Below are 27,988 nucleotides of genomic sequence, written 5' to 3'. Positions count from 1 at the left end.
CGTGTGGGTGGGTTTTCTCGGAATTCTCCCGTTTCCTCCCACTTTCTTCATTTCAGCATTTCATTGATTTCTCATTATCACCGTCTCGTTTAGCCTAGCTAGCATAACCGTAGGACGTAAAACTTAAAAGAGTCCATTTCATTATTTCTTCACCTTTAGACTCTTAACTCCTGACTTCAGGAGAGTAGACCCTAGCAGAAAATAATTACGGATGAAAGCCATAACGGGAACAGTTTATGATAGGCAAAAGCCACATAACGATTTGGACTAATTTTAAAATTGCCTTAGGATCACTTCTTTTAATAGAATCTGTACACTTCAGCAAAACTACCTATATATTTAAAAAAATCACAGAGATGTCAATATCTTAATTTCAAACACCTTGGACAAGCACATTTTTTTTGAAATGGACTCCTCCAATACTTGTCTTGGACTGGCATAAAAGTCAGTGATAATTTTTCATATTCTTAAGGGAAATCTTACTTTACAATCCTCATGGTACAAAATAACAATACCTCCACATCATGACATTTATTTATATTTACAAATGTAGATAATTTGTCACCAACTTTCTTCCAAGACACCAGCTTGTGGAAGTTAACATCCGTTAAAAAATGAAGTATTTTTTAATAACAATGCATTTATGAATTCTCCAACCTGGTCACGATCATTGTTAACGTTCCTTTGTGTGTTTCTACATATGTTCACACAGGCATTGTCTTTCCTCCACGTGAGAAAACTTTCAGCAGCAGGAGGGGGCAGAGAGTGAACATCCTTTTTCCCCCCATCGTTGTTTCGTTTTGGTTCTTTCCCTCTTGTCACTCGCTAGACATTTCAGAATGAAGAGAGAATAATAAGGGTCTGTCTGGAACGCGGGCGAGAGAAGACACTTCAATGTGAACGCCTCCGTTTCTCCTTCCGCGTATATGGAAAAGGCACCGGAAGCCATATATGGCCTCTGAAAAAGGGAATACGGAGATTAAGAAGTCTTTTTTCCACTTTCTGCAATCGAGGTATGCATGCAAGCTGCAGAACTTTTTTTTTTAAATGCATTATACTGTTTTTTAGGAAACCTTTCTTGGTTTTTCGTGTTTGGTAGTCTACCTAGTTGAAAAGAAGCCAATTGTAATTAGTCTGGAAAACAGAGATCCATAGTAAGTGTTGCAAGTCTTAACAAGAGGATTATTAATGACAATTGGCGACATCTTCTGGTACAACGTCCTCAGTTAAGTGAGCTTCGTTCAGCAGCATACATTTTCAAAACAATTATCTTTTCTTTCTTTTTTTTTTTTTTTTGTTCAAAATGGCAAAATGAGTCTGTATCTATACAAGTTATTGGGTGGGCTTCTAAGATCAAAATTTTAATTTGATTCTGTAGTACGGCACACTATTTCTATCACTCTGACAAAGAATTTGAACAGAAATGTCTCATTAAAGTGTCTTCTGAAACAAGTCGCAGTGTCACAGTGGTATACAACGTGAAGGAGTTTGGTTTGTCAATGTGTACCCAACGTGAAAATTGATGTTTGAATTTCTCTCGTTTCCCCTCAACACGCATTCCTCAATCTGAAACTTTTGCAAGATGCGTCATTTTTAACCGACAATCAGCATTTTGTATCCTGATCATTATACTAACCCGCTAACTGGAACATCACTGCGGGTTGTCTATGAAGCAAGGATGATTTTCATATAGTTGCTCCCATTGTAATACATGGAACCGATTTTTTTTTTTATTGTTCGTACACCGGGATTAACTGTATAGAATTCGTCTATCAACGAACTCAATTCCTAAATTTTCACCCGCTACATCCTGGTCAAAAAATTGATGGTAATCCATCAAGTAGTTTTTGAGTCTTTTTGTGATTCCCGAATGGACACACGGACAGAGTAAATACGAGGATCTTTAGGTAAACCATGCTCCTTAATTATAGAAGCCACTCTTTAAAGCGTCAAATCATAATACAGCATAACTCCAATTACCCCAACTCCCGTCATCTGGATCGCAAAATATTCGGATCGACTTCAGTAAATAAATTTTAAAAGATAATTTAAAAAAAAAATAACATTTTCAAAAAAAAATCTATTGAAGCAACAACATTAAGTATTCGTCTACAAAATTTCCTTAAATTAACTACTTAAACCTGTTTGAAGTCCAATTTAAAATGGATATGTTCAACGCCTCCAATAAATACTATTGCACTGATTTTCTTTCATTTTTTAAAAATTGTACATCATTGTCATCATCATCATCATAGGTATTCTGCCATTAAAGAATAGGTCACTTACCGCAACTAAAAAGCTTCCATGTTTCACGGTCTTCCGTTAACCTCTTCGTATTCACGTACAATTTCTCTGTTGTGATACCATCAATCAACTGCATTATCCTTTGCCCCCTCTCTCTCTTCCCAACTATAATACCCTCTAGCACAAGTGTCCTGATTTTCAACCATTCATTAGGCCTACTTTTTCATTAAACAAAAGCGATCTTAGAGATTTTTTTTTTAATGTCTCGACATACCCTTTCTTAATAATTGTTCCGGATGATTCATCCGTTCTTATTTTCTTTTTCATCCAGAAATCATCAGTCCGGATAAATGGAGCTTTGCTGTATTACAAATTGTATTATTTTACTTTTACTGTATTTAAAGTGTGAAACTTTATTAAAAACTGACTATTCTTTTAAACTGTCAATAGCTTCCACTAACTAAAATGTAATTTTAACGTTTCTATTCTTTGCAACGAAAGAAAATAAAAACTTTGACAAGTTTGACGTCTCACCTTTATGCCGGCTAGGCTAAAGGAGACGGTGATTATGAGAGATAAATGAATTGAAGCGGGAGGAAACGGTAAAACCCCGAGAAAATCCATGCACACGATGTTTGTCCATCGCAAAGTTCACTTGGCGCGATTTTCAACGAAAGAAGAAAGAAATTCGGATAGAATCTAGAAAATCTGAATAGCCTTGGTGCCGATAAGGATTTTAAATTTCAATTAATCATCTAATTCATATTTTGTAACGTTTGAACTAGTATGATACATTAAACAAGAAAGTGAACCGATATAAAAATAAGAAATTTAACATATTAAAAAAAAAAAAAAAACTGTGAAGTAAAGAGGCGATTTATTTGAAATATTTATGACTACTGTAAGAAAGACTTTCGTTTGTTCCTTGAATTTATCGTTAATGTAGTTCTGATCACCGATAAAAACTAATACAATGGTTTCCTTTGTATTTTTATAGCTAACAGCATCCTTTGTGCTAACAGGGTATCTTGTAGGATCTTGTGCCTTCTAAAAGCTTGCTCCTCCTATGTGCATTTTTTTCTTCATACAAATCTGTTTCGCTTAGCGATGCTACAAGAAAACTCAAAACAACAGAACAGAACAGATGCCCTTTCTTATAAAGGTAGCTTACGGCAACTCCCCCTGCAGGTGTGACCTTGAAATATCGTGACAAAGACCGCTCTTGAATAGATTTGGGTAGAATGAAAAGAAAGAAAAAAATGACTGCTGCGTTGCACTGTTTCTAGCGATGATTTGAAGCCAGTGTCGTGACATTTAGCCCTTAACTTGTTCCTCTTGAGTTATCCTACACTACGACAAACCATTTATTCACAGTTCAACGAGATTTAAGGATCACAATACAAAGATCTATAAATAATATAGTTAAGCCTTTTCTCCGTTCTGAAGCAGAGCTCTGGCGACTCAGTGATGGCACTTTGATCCATGTATATCGTTTTTATATGAACTTATTTCGAGATACGTTATGGCCTATTATTATGCCGTACATAAATAAGAGTATAAAATCCTTCCTCCTTCACTCAACCTTATCTGTATTACTGCTTCCGTACAACGTTTGTCTACTGCTTACATTGATAAGACAACGCGAGAATATGGTAGAACTAGAGCCTTTTGGTTACACTGTATCAAAACTTACGAAATACTTACATTAAAATGCCAAAACTACATTTAAGTATTTAAATAACCTATATCAAAAGTATATTTAAAAGCTACAAGATATAGAAGCTTGTACTGTACACCAGGGGCGGCTATAGGATTTTAATTTTGGGTAGGATCGCTCCCTCCTTTATGGATAAATGTACACATTTGATTGATTAATGACAATAGGAAATGACCCCACACGCAGATGAAATTATTGGAGATTATCAGTGCGAATTTAGACGAAACCGATCAACTATCGACCAAATATTTACCATTCGCCAAATAATCGAAAAAAAGTGGGAATACAATGAGTGTAGGACAAAATCCAAGCGGACAAAATCCAAGAGGACAAAATCCAAGCTAAATTCTGGCAAGGCGGACAAAATCCAAGCGGATAAAATCCAAGCAACAGTATCATGTGCGTAGCTGTGGTATGTGCCTGTGAACATCCTAATTAAATTGTGTGTTTGTTTCCTTCTTCAATTGTCAATTGCATTCTAAAGTTTTATCTGTAATTCTTCAATTTATTTAAATAACATTTCACTTACTTTTAAAGAATTGAAAATACAATAAAATATGAAAGATTGTCACAGTAAGAGTGAAGATGAGCTTTAATTACTCATAAAATATTCTGGCTACTTCTAGGACATGCCCAAGTGGATCCAATTTAGGGTGGTCAGAAATATTTTGCTAAAAAGAGTATATTCACATAAATAACCAGAAAATGAAAGCACTGACTTGCTAAATCAGAGATAACAAATAACAGCAAAGCAGCCCAGTCTACTTACGTAATTCTGTTCTATTCATTGAGAATTAAAGTAGAAATAAAATTAAAAAGATATAATTTAGATTTAAAAAATACTTCTCTACCCTCAAAGTATTTACATCAGTTACACTTTTGAAAATAACCAATAATATATATTTTTTCATTTAGTTTGTCTAGACACATTTTCACATTTCGATTTTCTAGATAACATTTTTACATTATTTAATTCACACACATTATTACATTATTAAAAATACACACTTCAATAGCATTCAAACATAATAAATGGTGGATAGCAACGAGTAAAAAAAAAAAAAAAAAAAAAAATCAGCATTCTACCATTACCATATTCACATTTTGATCTTGATAGATATATCTATATTTCACTTATTTAAAGTATAAGCAAAACACGAGAATACAAAATAAATAAATAAATAAATAAATAAATAAATAAATAAAAATAAATTAAAACAGCATTCTACAACTACCGTACATATTTCACATTTTGATCATTTCTGACGAAAATTTGATCAGTATATCAGAATTATTTGTTTCAAAATACTGTGTATAATAAAATTGAGATGAAAATACATACTTTTACAATGTATTAGTACATACCTAATACTTTTACATACTTTTATATGGATGTGATAAGTAATTAAAGCTCATCTGCACTCTTACTGTGACAATCTTACATGTTCTATTGGATTTTCAGTTCTTTAATAGTAAATGAGATGTTATTTAAATAAATTGAAGAATTACAGATAAAACTTTAGAATGCATGACAATTGAAGAAAGAAACAAACACACAATTTAATTAGGGTGTTCGCAGGCAGATACCACAGCTACGCACATGATACTGTTACTTGGATTTATCCGCTTGGATTTTGTCCGCCTTGCCAGAATTTAGCTTGGATTTTGTCCTCTTGGATTTTGTCCGCTTGGATTTTGTCCGCGCCCCGAATACAATACCCCGGTACATCAACTATTTATTGATTTTAGAAAGGCTTACGACTCGGTTAGGAGAGAAACATTATACAACGTTCTTACAGAACTTGGAGTACCAAGAAAGCTAATTAGATTAATTAAGATATGTTTAAATGAATCCCAAAGTAAAGTCCGGGTAGGAAACTTTTTGTCCACGAGCTTTCACGTCGAAAATGGCCTGAAACAAGGAGATGCGTTGTCGCCATTATTATTTAACTTTGTTCTGGAATACGCTATAAGGAAAATCAAAGATAGCAATCAGGGCCTAGAGTTGAACGGTATTCACCAGGTTATGGCATATGCTGATGATGTAAATTTAATAGGGGATGATAGGAGAACAATAGAAAGAAATGCAGAGATCTTATTAAACGCTTGCAGTGACATGGGTTTAGAAGTAAATGCAGAGAAAACTAAATACATGGAAGTGAGTCGGGACCCTAATATGGCAAATTATGGATGCATTAAAATATTAAATAATACTTTTGATAAAGTGGATACTTTCAAATATCTAGGATCAATATTAACAGAGGAAAATCATATTCACGAAGAAATTAAATGTCGACTAAAAGCAGGGAATTCGTGTTACTATTCGATTCAAAATCTCTTGTCGCAAATCTGTCGAGGAATTTGAAGCTTAAAATATACAAAACTATAATCACGCCTGTTCTGTATGGTTGCGAAACATGGTCGCTTACTCTGAGGGAAGAACATAGACTGAAAGTACTTGAGAACAAGATCCTGAGACGAATATTCGGACCCAAGAGGAACGGGAATGGAGAATGGCGGAAACTTCATAACGAAGAACTACATAATTTATACAGTTTACCCAACATTGTTAGGGTCATCAAGTCTAGGAGGCTTAGGTGGGCAGGTCACGTAGCTAGAATGGAAGAAAGTAGAAACGCTTTCAAAGTCTTGACTGGAAGACCAATCGGAAAACGACCATTAGGAAGACCTAGGCGCAGATGGGAGGACAATATTAAGATGGATCTCGCAGAGATTGGAATACAAAGTAGAAACTGGATACAGTTAGCTAAGGATAGAAGTAAGTGGAGAGCTTTTGTGAACGCGGCATTGAACCTCCGGGTTCCATAGGCCATAGAGTTAGTTAGTTAGTTAGTAGTGGTTGATGCTATTTGTTAAATAAGTATTTACCATTAATATAAATAGTAGAAAATATATTTACTCTATATTGTATCTTTTAGCGTTTATATTTTTTTCCCAAAATTTTTGGGTAGGGTGGGTCAAGCCTACCCGGCCTACCCGCTCCAGCCGCCACTGCTGTACACAGAATACAAGGAAGACAGAGCTTTACTACTCGGTGATGGCAAAAGAAAGACTATATTGTTTTTGAAAATTATTACATCCCCCTCCACAAGTTCTTATTAACGTTTCACTCTTATGCCTTTCAGTATAAAGGAAACGGGATTAACGTGAACGACAGAATTGGAGACTGTAAATATGGAAGGAACAGGAGAACACCGAGAAATAGAAATAGATAATAATAATAATAATAATAATAATAATAATAATAATAATAATAATAATAATAATAATAATAATAATAATAATAATAATACGGAAAATTGAAGTAATAAGATTTTTTCACATATTCAAAGTTTCGGACCTAAAAGTAACGCGTTCTAACGCGTTACATTTTAAGGGAAAGTAAAGTAACCTGTAACGCGTTACATTTTTACTTGTAACTTACCCAACACTGCTACAGCTTGAAGTAGGATCCGAACCATATAAGCTCCCGAGGAGAAATGAACCAGGGTCCCCCGTGCCGAAGACGCGCACGATGGACAAATATAAACACGAGGGAGCTCAACTCTTCGCTTTAAAGTCATGATTGGCTCTTAATCTGTTCCACGCTTTCTCATTGGTCAAATCAGTTCATACAGGAGAATGGTTTGTTAACACTATGATACATTTATTTACCAGTACTTTGGAAATAATACGGATATTTTCGCCTTGTCGTTTCAGTACGGATTTCACTTACGTATATTAATCGCTTAGGGCGAGCTATACGTAAATATATACAATGAGATTATTTCCATATGGATGCCTCACTCACTTTCAATGTGTTTAAATTCATTTAGGGAGAATTTTACGTTTCACATGGACCACTTTCAACTCAAATGACTGAAAGCATTTTCTATACGCATTAAGTAAATGTCATCAGTTTAATTTACCGTCAGCAGTCACTAAATTAAAAGCAGATGCAAATAAATGTCGATGTCATAAAAAAAAATAAAAAATAACGGAACAATTAAGTGCAGGAGTACAAAAAAAAAAAAAAACTCATGGACACGATATTTTTCATGAGTCTCATGATCAGACCAGGTTTAATTCACCGTACCACTGCAGTGCCTGCCTCAGTCATAGGTCTTGACAAAACTAACATCAACAAAAATTTAAGTCATTGCCTTATCTAAGGTAGAAAAAAAAAGCTTGACACAACTTCAGAAAAATATATACAAGAATCAGTACCTTAAGTAAGCCTTCTTCCCTTAGAGTATAGCAATAATTTAATTTTTTATCGACGCAACTTTCCTCAAGCGCCACCATTGTCTAAATTACAGATTTCTTCATATTGCAAACCATATACCTGAACTCAGATGCTACCAAGGATGTTATAAAATATTTTATAACATCCTTGATTGCTACAGCAAACGCACACAGCACTGCCATCTCGTAACTCGAGTATTTTTAATTATTCTCTCACACTGAGAGAGACTTAACGTTGAATCTTTTACTGTAATTTGGGCGTTAGTCACAATATTGTATCAAACATGTTGAGGTAAATGAACGGAAAAAATAAGCAATTGCCATTTCTTCTTCGTCTGCTCGTTTTCTTTCTCGTATAATTAAGGAAAGAAGAATTTTCTTCGGTATGTAATTTTGTAGTAAGGTATGTTAAAACATTACCAGTGCAAAGTCATGCATTTGAAAAACATTTTTTTTTTTTACAACAATACGAAAATAAGTGGTATTTCAACGGAAAAGACAATACGCTGTCGCATCGAATTATGAATATTTTCTAAGCAGCATTACGTAAGCGTTGTTCAGTCAGTTATGTTTAACAATGTTAATGTATCTATGAGAGGGTTACTTGTCAGATACAGGAATATCATCGTTCTTCGCCACCCCCTCTCTCGTTCTCTTTTCATATGCACAAATATTAAAAGGAACAACAGTTACAATATGATTTTTACTTGCATAAATTAAAGCATCAAGCTAGGATTGATCTTCGATCGTAAGAAGTCATGTCTTGTTCTAGTATACTACCCGAAGTAATGTTCAAACTCTTTACCCAATACACCTAATCGGGATCACTAAACCATTAGAATAGGCTTTCGTGAGATCAGCAAAGTCAAGCATGTAGGACTTGATTCCAGGAAAAATAGGTGACCGATTATGTCCGTTCGTACCCATCAACTGGTGTTGGTCCTGCGGCGTCCAACCAGCGTCATGAGGACAAATGTGGAGTTACTTGTACCAGTCTAGAAAGCTAGAATTGAGGGGAGCAGATATGCTGACTACAAACCGACTAGTAAGCCCGGGCCCTAAGGCTGCTGCGGTTACCGTACGTGCCTTTGGTGTGGGAGACACAGATTCGATTCCCGGAGGGAACTCATGTGGTTCAGATTCCACGTTAATCATCAGAGTAATCCCGTTTCATATAGCCTCGCCGCTGAAACGAACGTTAAACTTAACTCACCTCACCACCTAAGGCTACTGCGTCAAGAGTTTATATATCCAAAGGGGGCTGTAGGGGCTATAGTCCCCTTTGACGCTCAGGTATACAGTGGATAAAATGGGCTTCAATCCTGCTTTACACTGGATAAAGTGGCAAACTATGGTTTAGCCCCTCCCTTGATCATATCCTAAATCTGCTACTGTCTATATAGGGTGTTTCAAAAGAACACCGACAGCGTTTGGGAGAGGATTCCTGACACCAAGATAAGGCATATATTTATGAGCATATATGGATTACATTAGATGAGTGGATCTTAATTTTAGCTCTTAACTACCGTTCTACTCCCCTCCCTCCCTCCTTCTAGGAAAGAAAGTGAACTTAGCACAAGCAAGTTGGCGTTCTTCTCCCGAACTGTAAGTTGCTAATTTAAGATAGATTTCACTTGAGTTCGATAGCTGGTTGATATGACTCACATTGATTGTCAACCCTTCATTTTCCTACATTACTTTAAAAATATATATATATATATATATATATATATATATATATATATATATATATATATATATATATATATATATATATATATATATATATATGGGATAGAAATCCCATAAAGTTCAACCAACGCCTTAAATACCTTCGGTGTTTATAAAAAGGAAATGAAATTTTATAGTTTAACGTCCTACGATTATGCCCTTAAGGCTAAGGAAGACGGAGGAATTAAGGCAAGCGAAAGATGAAAGAATTGGTGGAATACGAATATGTGAGAAAACGGGAGTACCCCCGAAAACGATTTTCTTTACAACAAACGTACTTGGCCGGGGATCGAATCAGGGACCCCACGCACCAGAGGTAAGCGCTCTGCCACTGAGCCACCGTGACTCCTGTCTTATATAGAAAAACAGCTCTCATATCCAGTTAATTTATAATATAATTACCTGTATATGAAAAAGCTCCTCATGTTTTTCTATTTAGTCACACATAAAAAGTTAATTTTCTTAAAAATATATTTTTCACTTTTTAGTAAGAGTTGTTTTATTTTTAAAGAAGATTTATTATTATTATTATTATTAGTAGTAGTAGTAGTAGTAGTATTATTATTATTATTTGTTATAAGATGATTTCACATTCAATCAGTTCATGGCAGTCTATCGTACTTTCATAATCTGAAACGTGATTTACGGAGATCCCCTACATATTATACTGTACATGCTAACTCCAAAGAATTTTTGGTTGCATAAGGGAATAGGATACATACATCATTAGTAGTGAGCAATATTAACAATAAAAATACACAAATATATTGAAATAATGAAATATTGTAGTGTCAGTCGACTTACGTCGCTGTGCAACATTTCTTTATTTTATTACATGGGAAAATGAGTTAAATTAAAAGTTGCAAGGTTTGAGGACAAAGTTGAGCCAGGACACGTATGAACCATTGTGAATATTTTTTTTTTTTTTTTTTTACAGTTTCCTTTTCAACAAACAAAGTACTTTATAGTTTATACTCAAGCGTAAGCTCAATGGTATTATCCACTTTTATGACGGACGTTAAGAATACAAATAATAATTTTGTGTTACATTTAAAGGACCACTGCAGTAGAATATCAAATTTTATTTCAATGTTTTTTAACACCTGAAATGTGTGTTTTAACATGGAAGTTCAAACATTTCTTTCTTTCTTTTTCTTTTTTTTTTTTTTTCCTTTTTAAAATGTTTCCCCTTAAAACAAGAAAAGAAGTTGCATATATTAATCTGCATATTTCTTTTCCAGCTTCAGATATGCATGTTCCAAAAAAAACACACTCATCTCTCTCCCATAGGATCTACTTGTGTTTATTCGTAAGTAGGCTCATAATAAACGTGTATGTCAGTATTCCTCAAAATGTTCGATGTTGTGGCCCAAGATCTCAAATTTATGATACGATCTCAATGGAAGAAAAAAATACAACTCTTTGATTTTACACGTGTCGGAACTATGTTATGAAGTCACATTTAGATCATGACGTATTTCTCAGGTATGAAATATTAAAAAAAAAAAAAAAAAAAAAAACATTCCAAGTGTTTGTAAGTGCTAGAACGTTATTATCTTCTAAAATGTAAATTTGCCTTTGTTTTACAGAGTATGCCCCTCCCCCACCTCTTAAGTTAATATAACAAGTCAGTAAGTAGAGTATATGAAATCGAAAAAATTATACATACAGAGGACAGACTAAAGGAAATAACGACGCGATGCATAATCTGAAATCGGACTCAGAATCAGTGAAAAGCATCTACACCAAAGAGGGGATCTTTTGGGGGGGGGGGTTAAATTTTATCGTTTCTAACGAGTGGACCTACAGCTTAACGTGGGATCCGAACATGAACTCCCGCCGGGAACCAAACAAGTATATCCCACGCCAAGAAAGTGAGTGCTGAGAGGGAATTCTGAGGTTATCATAAAATACCTAACAACTAGCGTCACATACTAGGTGTACAAATTATGGCTCTGTGATGAAAATTTTCTATAATTTACTTCCGTTTAACTAAAGTTTAACTTTCTTACATGATTGTTGCTTCATCTTACACATTAAACATCGATGAACACATTCTTGCGGCGCATCCTTTGAAAAACACTGTTCTATGCGTCGTCTGAGATTCAACACCGCGTATCTCCAATTTTGACGAATTTGAGTTTTTGATCAGTATAGGATGGCGCACAATCTGGTTAAGTAGTACACCTATATCACGACAAATGACTGTTACTCCCTCAAAGTAATACCGCGTATATGGAGGCTGAAGCTAGTTTTTAAACAGTTTTTTCTCTAGCCTGTAAAATTTACGCGGTATTGAATATCAAACGACGTACTCGTAAGATTGCGATGTATACACTCGTATCTTCTTCGTCCATTTGAACAATTTCTTACACGCTTGTCAGTGGCGTAGCACAATTTTGTGGGCCCCCCCGCAAAGTATAGAGAAGGGGCCCTACTTGTAAAGCCGATAGAAGTAATGTTCAAGTTCTACTTTATTCATCGCAAGACTTCGGGGCCCCCCCGCACTGCGGGGGTTGCGGGGGCAGCTGCTACGCCACTGACGCTTGTATTACCTGTAACACTAGCAGAGAGATATGTTTTAAAAGGAAGCAGAGAATTTTCTTCTAACATCTCATGTCGTTAAGCGGTTAATGCGTGTTCAAAGATTCATGTTGGTTTAGGATTGTAAGGCTAATTTGTAAATTGCATGCACTACAAGGTACCGAATTCTAGTCAAGAATGTCAGAAATATAGATGTTGGAAGTCCATACGCTGATTACGCAGCACACAGCTGGAATTGTATCATCTATCATATAATAAGTAAATTATCACTTAGTAAATAAAGTTTTTTTATTAACATAAAACAAAATAAACAATTAAAATAATATTTTTCAGAAAAATTTTAAAATTTTAAAATTTTACTTGACAAGGCTACAAAAAAAAAAAAACCAACTTAAAGCATAAGATAAGATATACTGACGGGCTCTTGACTGATTTATTAATTGGATTTTAACGTCCCATTTCAGTATCAAAACTATGAGACGTATGACTTAACGTGGGATCCGAACTATGTGAGTTTTCACTAGGAATCGAAACCAGGTCTCCGGCGAAAAAAGTACGTATGCCAACCATGTAGTCACGTCATTTCTTCAGTGATGAATCTCGAGCATCACAGAGTTAGTTATCATATATGTACTCGTATATACTGAGTAACTAACCAAATAGTATATATACATTGTTTGTATGCAAAGGTTTGTGTACGTACAACATTAAAGAACGAAAGGGATTTGTAGTTTACACAGTTTACAAAGAGAAAACATCAGCTAATAAAATGAAAGCCCATTAATTAGTACATTAACCTTCTATTACCAAAGCTTTTCACATTACAGGTCATAACATATTTTGTTCATTATAACATAATGCATTTACATGTTAACTTTTCCCCTCATAATAGAAGTTTTATACGAATATAAAAAATGAAACTACTTTTGTGATGAGAGCTGTTTCCCTACGATTTTTGCCCTCAGTAGATCAATAAATCAATATTTTATTCTAACAAAAAATTTACAATTTAAAAAAGAGGCAAACTGTGTGTTATAAAATTAAGCCTCTTCGTCGTCACGTGGGAACTCCATAATCCCCATCTTCTCTTCATCGGATATTTCTACCCTCATTTCAATTAGTTCTTATCTCCCGGCCTCCAAATGTAAATTTAGGAAGGGTGCTTATTTTATTGGTAATCCTCTTACATTATATATGGCTAATAAAGTCCCCTCGCATTGAATTACCGACATTTACTGGATATAATCATTTTCTCATCACTTCTTCTTTCCTAGTTTAAACTATCGGCTGAACAAAAAGTTTTAGTTGATAAGTTTCACGGTTGGCTCGTGCATGCTAAAACATACAGTGATAAGCGTTAGTCGAATTGCGGTGAAATAAATGGTGCTATGATATGAAAAGAAAACAGGAAATACAAGGTGACGGTTGATTCCATGAATCAAACCTGTGAGTTCGGTCTTAACTCATTTCTTACATCTTGAGTTTGAGCTGATTCAAGTTCATTTCACAAGTACCGGTAAGCGTTTACAACCCTGAAGTTGTGTTTGTATCCGAGACAAGTACATTCCCGAAGATCGAACTCGGTACCACACGCACAGAAAGATAAAAGAAAATAAGTATTCATGCAAAATAAATAAATAAATATTATTATTATTACTCCTTATCATTGGTGTGGGGCCGCGATGGCTCAGTGGTACAGCGTTCACCTCTGATGCAAGTTAGTTTTGTGGTGGACAAACACCGTGTGCGTGGGTTCTCTTCGGGGTTCTCCCACTATCTTCATTCCACCACTTCATTTTTTTTCATCATCACTGTCTCCTTTAGCCTAGCCGGCATAATCGTGGGACGTAAAACTTTTTTCATTTTCCTTATTATTGGAAGGGTTACTTGTCGCGTAAGAATCTTGCATGTACTTTCATCTTCACTCTGTGTTTTGACATAAGAATAACTGTTGAGTGAAAAACAGTTTCCAAAATATGAACCATGAAAAGATAGGTTAAATAAAAAGAAAATAATGTAAAAACCGGTCCAAACCGGATTGCTCCAAGTACGTAAAATGTTACGCGAACTTGATATTGATATATCCAAGCTCTATTAACAAATAATTAGTAGCCTAAGTTACGAAAATAATATATATAGGACAAGGCTTTATCGTCTAATATATATTCCCCTCCTACCCGAACTATTCCTGCTGTGGTTCATTTAACAGTATTTGACAAGTTTCATTCCTTTGTTTATTTACAATACATTACAGCTAATACCTGTCGGGCAAGGCAACAGCTAGCCAGGAGGTCAATACCCTTGTGGATCTTGGAAGACCAGGAAATCAAATAATCACTCTCCAGTGACGTTAATGGAACAATCTGGAAACGATGTATGTGTGTCTGTATGAACAGGTGCAGATCAATTTCATTCATACAGAAGCTGTGCTTGAACTTTCCTACAGAGTTGCTATTATTATTTTATGATCGTCGTTTTAAACATGCACACATGGAATCCTTCATATAAGGCAACAAAATTAGACCACTTAAACATGTAGTACAACAGAATATAAGTACGCCTCCTTGCGTTCCGAAGAAGACTGATATTCTTGAAAGACCTGTTCGGTTTCGCAGTTTTACTGTTAACTTCTTTAAAAAGGAACTATTGAATTACCGATTTCTAATGAATCAATTTATCTTAAATCTGAAGGACGACTTACTATTGTAAGCACACTTCGATGAAAGAACACATAATTTGAGTTTTATTATTAAAGAAAGGTAACATACAAAGGTTCGCCTAGTAGATAGAGTTACACAATAATCTATTGATGATCTGGTTGAATTGAGTTCTAAACAGTCCAGGATAAAGTTTTCAAGAAGTAGAAATGGAGAGGGTTATGAGTATTGCCTTACTAGTGGACATTTTCTTGTAGGTATCAAACGTTGACACTGTCTTCAACATGGCCTTCCAAATATATATCTTCCTATCTCGGATTATAATTTGATGACGTAATAAAGATGGAGATGACGTAATAAAGATGTCAAAAAATCTTAGCAAAAAACCACAATGTAGCATTGACATATTTAGTACGCAGGTTTCCTCACTATGTATGCTTTGTAGTGAACAAACATTTGTGCATAAGCTTTATCAAGGTATTCATTTTCCTATTTCTATTAATAATTATTTTAGCATACAATTCAATGTATTTATCACGATTTTTTTAATCTAGAACGCATAATAATAGTATATTAAACCGCACATTTCACAGACTACATTTCCAACTAAAATGTGTTACGTAACTATCTCCTAAAGAGTGACGTAGAGAGGAGCCGCCCACTCATTAAACATAAGGTAATATATTATATAGGGATATATATATTTACCAAATGTAAAACAACTTATCTTGGGAGACTCTCCCTTTTTACCAACACACACGCGTAAGTAGTGCGTGGTTCAAAGTTAGATTCCTAGTGAGAGACTTATCTTGGTTCAAACCCAGGTAGTCGTTCGAATCTAATTTTAAACAGCTATATCCCACCTCATATAGCCTCGATGTTGGTAACTGGTCGTAATATTATACTTAGTAAACAATTCGCCCAGTCAATTAGGTGTGAGCTTTTTAAAGTTGCAGTACGTTACTTACATTTTCAATATTGAAACATCTAAGCAATTTTCTTCGAAATAAAACACTGCAATATTTTTTACATGATCGTGTCATGAAGAGCGCGTGAGCATCATGGATTTAAGGGTCTTCACTACAGCGAAATTAAACTACTGTTAATTTTAGAGTTTTTCTGTAAATTTTTCAAAACAAATAAAATTACCGGTATTCGAAAAGCAGAAACGTAGTGAACTATATAATACGATTTTGCATGTGATACCGTTATCACAACTCATCTATTCGCTTTCGATTTGCAACTATAGGTAGATTTAGCATTTTTTGCGGGTTCTGTAAATAACGACATACCAAAAGCAGATAGGTGAATTGCGGTAAAGGTATCACATGCAAAATCGTGTTATCTAATTCACTACGTTTTTGCTTTTCGAATATTTTTATTTGTTTTGAAGATATTACAGAAAAACCACTAAAATTAGCGGTAGTTTAATTTCGCTGTAGTGAAGACCCTTAAGCTTGTGAGTTGTGCTTAGATCTCTCCCTTAGCCGAAATGGCATAATCGTGGAACATTAAACTGGAAGGTTTTTGTGCTTCGGTTTTGGGATTTTTATCTCATTTTGTCATTACAACGTAGATAAGGAAATTAATTGAAAATAATAATTAATACGCAATTATGAACACGAACGGATATTTTCAATCATTGCAATAGGTATTGCTAAAAGATTTTACATTAGTATTACACATATGTTTATGCATTGGAGAATATTCAACGCCTCGTTTACCTAAGCGGAAGTTCCCTGCATGAGAGCGTGACCTACTAGAGAAGCCTTCCGGTCTGTAGGGCAAAGGATTGGTGTTTGCTGGACGCCTGCTTGATTATGGTGACCCTAGGCGATGACCTTCATCGAACGAGTCTCCAGCACGATTCAGACTCACTTTAGATTGGCTTGAACTTTGCTTTTTAATGTCTTTTGGGTAGCGGAAAGGAAAAAAGGCATATCATCCGTGAATCACTTGCCGTGATTAATAACCACGAGGCGCCCTCTCTGCCTCCACAATTTTCTGATGCGTCAAGTTATCATCAGTGATATAACAGTTCGTCTGGCATAGTTATGTTCTTTCTCTGTGTAATATAAAACCGCAAAATTTCTTGTGTCCTTTCAAAGATAAGTACTTTACTACCATCATTAGAACATTATATTTTATAAAGACAATAATGATAAAACGAATTATAAGTGCCGATATCCAAAACTGACCACATATATATGGTGTTATGCTAACGATGTGCGAACACAGCAATGATTACTCATATATTTGCGGGTCAAAGAAACAAATATCGGTATGAGAAACTGAGTAATTATTAGTTAAAGCAGAATAATAATTGCTCATAACAGAAATAAAACCTAGATATAAGATGAATCTTTATTCCCAAATATCTATATATTAAAACGCTAAGTTTGTACGTTTGTGGTCAAGAAAAGTTTACGTTTATCTCCAATTCTTTCGAAAATGAGATCTCGAAAACCACAAGTGCTATAACAGGGTGTCTACTGAGTTTCATTTTCATAATTCCAGTATATTCTGTATTACTATTAGCAAAATTCCTGTACCTAATACATTGATTTTTTTTTAAAAAAGTTCTTTAGGAATAATCACACTCTTGATGATTTCAGGTTTGTAATTGTTTTACTATCAAAATAATATTTTACTTTTAATAAATTTAGTTAACCATGATTTTTTTTAAAATACAATGATATTTTTTAACATTTTTTAAAGGACCACCCAACTCCCCTCACAGCTCTCCACTCCACCCATTGCTTTAAATGTCTAATTACAAAATATATACAACTCTTGCTTTGGAAAAAAATTACAATCTCAATGGTTACAAAATTGTTTCTAAGACTATTAAAACAATTACATACAAGTATTGTTGACAAATTACCAGTTTCATGATTTTTCCAGTATGTGGATCAAAATTCCAGTATATTTCCAGTATTTCCAGTATCAAAATTAAATTCCAGTATAATTCAAGTATTTCCAGTATCAGTAGATACCCTGTAGAAAAGTGCCGTTTTCGCTGGTCGATTTCAAATTTTGTGTAGATTGTTCAGCTCTAATTGGATATTAAAAAAAAAAACAAAGCCGTTATTTCTTTATTACATTTTCTAGGGGTACACTGGAAGTGTTGATTTTTTTAAAGAAAGAAACATCATATCCTACGAGTTATACATTCCAACACCACATATTTGTATACAGGGGTTGTATATCTCTCAGACGTTTGTTTCATTGCCAACTCATAACGAAAAATGAAGGATAACTATTTCTCCAGTCTAAGATGAGTCTTTATTGTTTGGAGTGTTTTGTCCAATGAACACCATATATCACCAACATTACAATTAAGTGTGTATTTACATGTATTTGCTTACTATATACTGCATGCAAGAAGAAAGAAAACACTGATCATAAACGAATTAGAGACTTCAACCGGAAATGGGCTCAATCTTGCAAACGGTGCGAGATATTGAAAAAATAATCGATAAAATCTCCCCTTTATGGTACCCCTTGCTGATTTTTATCAAGACGTCTTTCATTTGTGTCTGTAAAGAGACATGTAGAGATGTTGTGAGGAATGACAAGGAGATTCATACTCGTAGGTATTGCCAATAGGACGTTAAGATTGATACCCTTGCGAAAGGCAACCAGTACAGAAGCTACGTATAGCGGGTTGATGGGCATTTCAGGCGCTTTGCTTTAATCTGAATGACAATCCTATTGTAAGCTGGCAACTTCGAATGTTTGTGGACCCACAATGAGGAATACTCAGATATGGAATTATAAGAAGAAGAAAAAAAAGAGGCATTTGGTATAATCTATCACTTATCCAAGTCTGCCACAAACTCACTCCAACGTTCTATACATTAAAATACTACATTTATATGTTTGTCTATAGCAATTCACTCCTTTTGAGAGTGGGGCCGCGGTGGCTCAGTGGTAGAGCGTTCACCTCTGGTGCTTGGGGTCCCGGGTTCGATCCAGCCCCCGCCAAGTGAACTTTGTGGTGGACAAACACCGTGTGCGTGGGTTTTCTCGGGGTTCTCCCGTTTCCTCCCACTTTCTTCATTCCACAATTTCATTCATTATTCATCATCACCGTCTCCTTTAGCCTAACCGGCATAACCGTGGGACGTAAAACTCAAAGATTTCATTTCATTTTTTTTTTTCCTTTTGAGTCTTCGTATCCTTTACTTGTGTCCGTAAAGGGATTTGCACAGATATAGTGAGAAGTGGGGAAGAGATTCACGCTCATATTAGAACTGTTCGCTGTATAAATAGCGCAGGTTCAGCTAGTCACATTAAAAAACATATAACTTATATGCATAACTTACCTATTCAGTGACGAGTTCAGTGCGTGGTCCCGGAGTTTAATCTCCGGAACTAAAAAAATATTCCGGGTTCAGGAGATAAAATTTCCCCGAAGCAATTCTATGACTGTCCTCAACTTAGATTACCAGTATTTTATTTTCATCCCCAGTTTTTTTTTTTTTTTTTTTCAAATTCCTTCTGGGGGAAATCTGAAATCCTCATTGCCTACAACTATAGAAAAATATCAACCCGATTTCGTAAATATTAGACATGCATCACTTGGCAAATTAAATATATTCATACATTATATAAATTTTGAATATTATTTGAAAAACTGTCGCTGAATGTTAAGTAGATCTTAACAGCAGATTTACGTGTATCATTTTTTTGATTAAATTGTAAGTAAATTACAATTAATCATTAATTAATTATGCACTAATGAAACGAATTGGGTGAAATGTACTCATTTTAAAAAAATCACTGAAACAAAGAACGTACGTGACTATCATGTCAAATACAGAAATATTCTACTATATAACAGGGTTGGCTGGTTTAAACAAGAAAAAGAAAAATGCTTTAATTCGTGTGAACTTCATGGTGACGTTTCCACATACCAAACCATCTACAATAGTTTTATATCCTTTTCACCTTTTAATCAAGGCGTCCCGTGTTCAATTCTCTGTCGAACCACAGCCCTCCTTTCAAGTGTAAACCAAGTAGCGGTTCGGGTATCACTTAAGCGAAAGTCTTCTCCTTGATAACCTCGGTATTTCATAAGGATGTTAAGCCTGTTGATAACCTCGGTACATACGAAACGAAACCAAATTGTGTATTTCTGCTTGCCCGAATGCCTGTTGTTTCATGAAGAAGCCAAGATTGCTTAAATATATTGATAGAAATTGGCAAAATTTATCGACTGTCTACATACGTAACTTCAAACATTAGCTTGGATTGGACTTTGTTGTAATTTTATTGAATGATATTTACATAACAAATTTATAATTTAATACCTCGGTTTTAGCGTACTGATTATGATACGTTGACCGTAAAATTTTACACGCAAATGCATTTTAAGTAGGAGGCGCGGTGGCTCAGTGGTAGAGCGTTCGCCTCCGGTGCTTGGGGTCTCTGGTTCGATCCCAGCTCGCGCCGTGTGGACCTTGTGGTGGACAAACACCGTGCTCGTGGGTTTTCTCGGGATTCTCCCGTTTCCTCCCACTTTCTTCATTCCACCATTTCACTCATCTCTCATTACCACCTTCTCCTTTAGCCTAACCGGCATAACCGTGGGACGTAAAACTTAACAGATTTCATTTCATTTCATTTTTCATTTTAAGTAAATAGGATTTTCCCAATGGCTAGGGCGGGAGTGTCCCGATTTATATATAATTCTGTATAATACTTTTACTTGTGGAACTGTTTATCTTTTTGTCCTTCCGAAATGACTCTTGACAATTATATTAACAAGTACGTATGCGTACAACGCATTTTTATCAGGAGTCCTTCGTAAGTGAGTCGGCACTCATAGCATTTGTGGCCAATTAGTGCTGGTTTCGTGTCCAAATGGACAATTTCTCTTCGATGTAAGCCGAGAAACAGTCTGGATTCCGCTTTAAGCTTAGGTGACCCCTTCCAGCATAACCCTGTTGTTACATAATAACACCAAGGCGAAACAAACTTATTTCTGTCCATATATAATACAAATACATAGGGCAAAAACGTTTTTTTTTGTTTTGTTTTGTTTTTTCAATAAAAACCATGGCTTTTGCCAACCCTGCTATGTAATACAGAGAAGCGGCTCTTGAGAGGTAACATCGGTAAACATTATGTTATTTAATTACAAATCATAATGCTAAATTACAAATCACAATGCAAATCAATGTAAAATTACATTCTTGTATATTGTAATGTTTATTAATGTGATTTGCTTTGAGAGCCGTCACTGGTATCCCATTATTACTTTCTTCTCGAAGTTCTAGCATACACAGCACAATATGCTTGTGACTTATTGAAAGAATTACATTGGGTAATTAGTGGCACGTGATTGTTATAGCTAGAGCCGAAGAAGGATTACAGGAGATGATTGATAAGATAGTTGACACTGGGAAACTATATGGAATGAAAATCAACATTGAAAAATCGAAAGTCATGAGAATACCCTGTGGAAATTTGCCCTTACGGGTAAGAGCAGAACAAAAAGTACTGGAAAAGGTCGACCATTTCAAATATCTTGGAAGTATTTTGACGAAAGACGCGTACTGCACCAGAGAGATCAGGTCGAGAATTGTCATAGCCAAAGAAGCATTCAACAAGGAAAGGTCACTCTTAACTAGCAGCCTTAATATTGGACTAAGGATGAAATTGCTTAAGTGCTACATTTGGAACATTGGACTTTATGGCTCAGAGACTTGGACATTACGGAAGTTAGAGAAGAAATATTTAGAGAGCTTCGATATGTGGTGTTGGAGGAAGATGGAGAAGATAAAATGGGCTGAAAGAGTAACAAACGAAGACGTTTTAAAACGGATAGGAGAGAAGAGGACGCTTCTACCCATTATCCTTCGTAGACAGGCCAATTGGATTGGACACATCTTGCGAAGAAATTGTCTTCTTCATACTGCCATAGAAGAAAAGATGAAAAAAAGTAAGGAAAAGTGATCGATGATTTGAAATATAGAAGAAAATATTGGGAGTCAAAAGAGGAACCTGAAAATCGAAAAAAAATTCATTAGTCCCAGGACCTGTCACAAGGCAGAATTCTTAATAATAATAATAATAATAATAATAATAATAATAATAATAATAATAATAATAATAATAATAATAATAATAATAATAATAATAATAATAATAACAATAATAATAATAAGTGGTATACGCAAATGAGGTTTACCGGATTTTAGTTGCACCTCCTTTTTTATACAAGAGATATTACAGGAAAATAAAAATAATATTACGGAAAATTAAAAATAATATAACCTTACGATACGAATACAGAACTCGAGCGGCGTGTCCCAGAGTGCGGATATATGATATTATACTAGAAGCATTGAGTGATGTAAGTAAAATCTATGCACGATATTGAAAGAAAAGAAATATGATGGTGATACGTGTCGCATTCTTGTAAATATGATTGATCCTGGTTGCTATCACACTGCTAATTAAAGTTTATTTAATTCTAAGAAGATTAAATAACAAGCACGACGAAATGAACGCGCATTCCTTGTCCGTTCAAAGCTCCGTATCGTGTTCTAAGAAAATCAGATGTTCGTTGTAAGAATTGGCAACCGTCGCGTAAGCGGAGTACCTTAACCGATTTGAATAATTCTTTTTTCTAAATCATTATCGGTTCGAATAATATTCAACTAGCGCTATTGCATTTAAATATTGACAAGTAAGATAAAAAGTATCGTAGAAATGTGATTTTTTCCAAGTCCGGCAAACTTTTTAGAGCACATGGCACGACCGGAAGATATAAACCGATTTTTATTTCTTTTTACTCCTTTTTGGATCAAAAGCTCCAATATATTTCAATAAAACATTTTCTTGTATGCCTTATATCTGGAGAACTATTCTCTTTCCAGCCTTAGAAAAAAGTAGATGTAAACAAACCCACCTGACTACCAGCAGATTGATGACCAGTGATTGGTTGTTGGTCTCACTGCACTCGTATCCTACCGCAATATAATCCCTACTAAAATAATAATTTCAAATAAATATATCTGAATTTATCCTGCATTTTGTGATAAAAAAAACGCAATATATATAATATTTAACAACAGATGTAGTTTTATTTCAACCTCACGCGTATTTGGACTTATAGTATTTACTGCGCATGCGTATGCGTTCGCGCGCCTATCCCACTCATTTAAAATTATTGTAGAATGCAGAGTTTCATGGCGATGATGTGTGACAATAATCCATTTTCATCTCGTGTTATAAAACACAAAAGAGGGCAACAGGAACAGAGGCAATCTCGTTTATATAACGATTTAATAAAATACATATTTCCAACATTAATTATTTACCAACCAACTGTAGCCTTACACTTTGGAAATTGAGACGACAGTAAGTAAGCAGACGATCTTGCTGTTCACTTCTCTGGCTGTCGAAGCACGTGTGAGCCGCGGAGTAATACATTTAGCTTTGTTTACGTCTACTTTGTTCTAAGGCTGGAAAGACTTTATATAGAGTGTAGTCAAACCCAAACTACCAGTTAACTCAGTATGATGTGCTTATTCCGTAGAAAATACGAAAACTCAACTTAGGGCAGGGTGTCTACTAAAATTCCAAAATGAAATTTCGTGACTTTTTCGTTACATTTTCTTTCCCAAACCATAAAATTTAGTCACATTCTCAATAGCGAATTTGGGTGCGAATTGGGCCGAAGTTTCATGCATGCGATAGAAGCGTGCTTTGCTTGCGATTTGGTAACAACGCCGACCATAGCCATTTTTGGTGGAGAGTTTTGACGTTTTATAGAACAAAATTTTCCAATCTACACTTATATTTGTACAGATAAAAAGAAATCGTGACCCAAAAGCTAAATTTCGTGACTTTTTCTTGACTTTCACGACCGTTTTCTGATTTTGTGACTTTTTCATGACTTTCGTGACCAATAGAGACCCTGTAGGGGCCGTTCAAAAATTTGGTATCCCTAATCCAAAAACTGATTATTGGTCAAAATCGCAATCTTTTGATGCATTTCTGATTATTCTTAAAAATTCTTGTTTGTCTCTCCAATTCGCAACTTTTACGCGGTATTACAACTTGAAAAACAATTCTACGTTTTTTCGGTCCACCCTAGTATGCATGTCACTATTAGGGAATGGCAAACAATAGATGCAATCTGTCAGTTAACAGTGTAATCTGCTACATATACTTAGTAGTACATACCGATAAATAATAATTTCTTCCATCAAAATAAAGTGTCAAATTATTACTGGCAACGAACGCCACCAAAGTCTTTTTTTTTTTTTTTTCGAAAACTATGCATAAGAATTTCCCCACAAAATGTTACGTTGTTCAGCTCGATGTGATTGATCAGTGTCTTGTCTCTGAACAATATTTTATTTAAACTTAAATTAAAATGTAAGAGTTAATTTGGGCTACATCTCTGGTAGTCAAGTTAGTTGAAAGGTGAACTCAAAATATCTCACAAGGCTGCTGCTTCTCAGGTCACCAATCTTTCGATTAGTTTGCCGCAGTTTTCTACTCTTCCGTACCCTAAGGGCCTTTTACTTCCATATACTTGTCCTTCCCTATATCTTGTATTATTTATCAATGGCTTTACAGTCAAGAGATATATTTAAGTATTTCTCAGTATAAATCATAGAACAACACATTTGGACAACTGTATTCTCTACCACCGTAGCTGTGGACCTGGTTAAAATCATTTTTCTTTTAAATTAATTATCCATGATTATGTTCAGAAGGAAAGAGAGAAGGTGATTATGATAATGGCGGAATGAAGAAAGTGGAAGGAAACGGGCGAACCCAAGAAAACCCCCACATACGGTGTAAGCTCACTTGGAGCGGGCTGGGATCGGGATCGCATGTCACATTTCATTTTTTTTTTCAATGCGTTGTGTGGCATGCGATCTTGAAATTTAAATTTCTCTCGTGGGCGTTATTACAGTCAATGTCAATTTTCTCTATTCGAAGTACATTTGAATTTCTATTTCTCAGCACTGAACATGGAATTAGTCTAGGCAGGGTAGGCCTATATAGCTGCACAGGTGCGTTTTCGGGCTCCTTCCCCCAGACCCCCATTCACCCAAATTAACTTCGTTTGAATTACTAACCAGATAATTAGAACTCTAAAGTACAGCTCACTCAAAGTAACCAGATTTAGTTCATATTTGTCACACTATGACATACTAGTACTACCGTGGGTGCCCGAAGGTGGGGCAAGGGGGCCGGGCCCCTCCTGGATCACGAAAATGTATTAAAGTTCTTAAGATTTTCTTAATATAAATAAAAAATACCAAACGTAATACAGCAACCAGGAGATGCGCCCCCTAGAAAATCTTCGGGCCCCCATGCATACTACAAGTGTTTTTTCAATACATATTTGCAGGAGATAGTTTCCCCTTCACCTTGAGCTGAAGTAAATTAAATTGCGATTACATGTTACTCTTGGCACGTACTTGGGTAAATAGTGTTCCTCTGTAACCCCTCATATTTTTATCCCCGCTCTCCCACACAATTTTCTGGAAGCTTGCATCTTACCTGTTGATATACATTTGCAGTTAAGTGTAGCAGTTCTGCTTCGGATTATAGTAAGATCATTAGTAGAATGACCATAATCCAACTTTGATCGGCCAGACTGTTTTGAGGGTCCTATTTCAGCAGGGATTTCTTTTTTTCTTTCTGAGCATTGAGGCTGTAATTTGGCAGGGATCGAAAGCTTAACGTGGTATCCGAACCACATGAACTCCAGCCCGCAATCGAAGCTAGAATCACAGTGTCGAAAGACATATTCTAACCACACAGCCTTGATGTTTTATTATTATTATTATTATTATTATTATTATTATTATTATTATTATTATTATTATTATTATTATTATTATTATTATTATTTAGAACAACGTTGATGAAACACTAGCCCAAATAATAATTTTATTTATTTATAAATGTTTCAGATACAGACCAATATCTATTTTACACTGAAACAATATAACAACGTACAATGCTTACATACCAGACTTTTAGCATTTTTGAAATGAAATATTTTAGTTTAACGTCCCACGATTTAGGCTAAGGGATATGATGATTAAGGGAAATGAATCATAATACAATTGGTGGAATGAGAATGTGGGAGGGAACGGGAGTACACCGAGGAAACTGACGGACACGGTGTTGTCCACCACAAACACCTCGCCGGGATCGAATCAGGGAATTTACGCATCAGAGGTAAGTGCTCTTTCACCAAGCCCGTTTTTCTTTTTCTTTAGCATTTTTGGTAATACTTATAAAAGTACGTACTAGCAAAATTACACTCATAACATACGCGTATTTAAATATAATTTTAATAGTGATAATGATAATGATGTATAAGCAGATGCTATAAGTAACAAAATACTCAAAAAATAATATATTTATTGTCCTAAATGCAACTTGGTGTAATTTTATCACGCAACTATTTACTTACCCAACCGGTATTTTAAAAGGTGAAAGGAGATGCAGATTTTTTTAAAAAATACATCATAACACCTGGATTGATAAATCATGTGTTCAGCCGCCTCATGACAGCTGCATACGGTAAAAAGTCGCTAAGCGGCTAACAGAAAATATAATAATCCACAATGCGGATATGAAACTAAAAATCATGAACTTACCAGCTTTACAAAAGGACAAAATAAGCCACACAATCAACAATGAATCTCGCCAACAGAGGCGTGGTGACCGTTTTACACTGGCCGGACGGATGTCCTTCGAATTGTCTAGGATAACTTCGAAAGTCCTTTGTTGTTTTGGTTCCATGATTTGAACATAACACAGACAGAATTTATTAACGGACGGATACCGAACAGCACTCGTTTCTTGTTTCAAAATTCAATACACTTACAGTATTGCATTCTTTTTTTCCGTCTTCTCATTGAACTTATATGAAAACACGTTTGCTTTTCACTCACAGAACCTGCAGTTCTTCCTCAAGACCCACGTTGGCTTTCGGCCAAGAACTGGAAGCTCAACAAAGCAACGGTACACGTAAACATTACAATCATAAGTTACACACATACACATTTTGGACAATTACTTTTTCGTATTGTTGAGTTTTTAATAATTCTTTTAAGTTTCCATAACTTAGTTGGAAGCCTATAGTTTCCGTTTCAATACCAAAAATGGCCGAAAACAAATCACACAAACACGTTTTCACACTTCTTTCAACACTTTTTTTGAAGCCACTACAACACACTAGAAAACCACATCATTCTCTTCGCCTTCTCGTCGCGGAGCGGCAGCGATTCTCGGACAAACGAACTCTGGAATGCACGCACGCTTGAGTTCTCACTTCCTGCGCCTGCGCAAAGGTCTACTCCACCAATCAAAAGAGATTTTACAATGTGAGAGTGTTGACATCTCAGATATATTTACACTAAGATACCCAAAACTAAACATCATTGTTTTGTTCTTGTACCGGTACAATAAATCTGTATGTTGACGAATTAAATTTCAGTTTTTTTTCTTTTAACATTAAAAAAAAACTTACTTTTATCATTTATTAATGTACAAAAATTTCTATCTCTTGACAAAATAAGGTTTGTGTGTGTGTGTGTGTGTAAAGTGTTTAAAAGGTGTTTATATAATCAATAATGCAGTACCAATTCATTTGGGGGAACAGTTATAAATAATCATAAGAAAACATACATTTGAATTTGAACATGAACTGAGCATCAAAAGAAGAAAATTTTGGTCTAATTTATTAGGTTTATTCCGTAATGAAAACTAGCTACCGGACATTAAATGTTAGAAAAAAAAATCTGTAAGAAACAGCCAAATAAATTATTTCTCATTTTTCAATCTTTAATTTATAACT

General features: G+C 35.1%; 1 protein-coding gene across 1 annotated transcript in view; it reads right to left on the bottom strand.

Annotated features, from left to right (window-relative positions):
* Positions 1-27,430, bottom strand: part of sdk (sidekick cell adhesion molecule) — a 270,789-nt gene extending 243,359 nt beyond the window's left edge. Inside the window, exon 1 of the mRNA XM_081750916.1 lies at positions 26,787-27,430. Within this exon, the coding sequence (XP_081607042.1) occupies positions 26,787-26,931 (145 nt within the window). The 5' untranslated portion in view covers positions 26,932-27,430. The remainder of the gene's footprint in view (positions 1-26,786) is intronic.
* Positions 27,431-27,988: the final 558 nt, after the last annotated feature.

Source organism: Thermobia domestica, chromosome 3 (assembly GCF_964235325.1).
Source record: "Thermobia domestica chromosome 3, izTheDome1.hap1.1, whole genome shotgun sequence".
Lineage (NCBI taxonomy): Eukaryota > Metazoa > Arthropoda > Insecta > Zygentoma > Lepismatidae > Thermobia > Thermobia domestica.
This window is presented reverse-complemented; position numbering and strand designations above follow the sequence as displayed.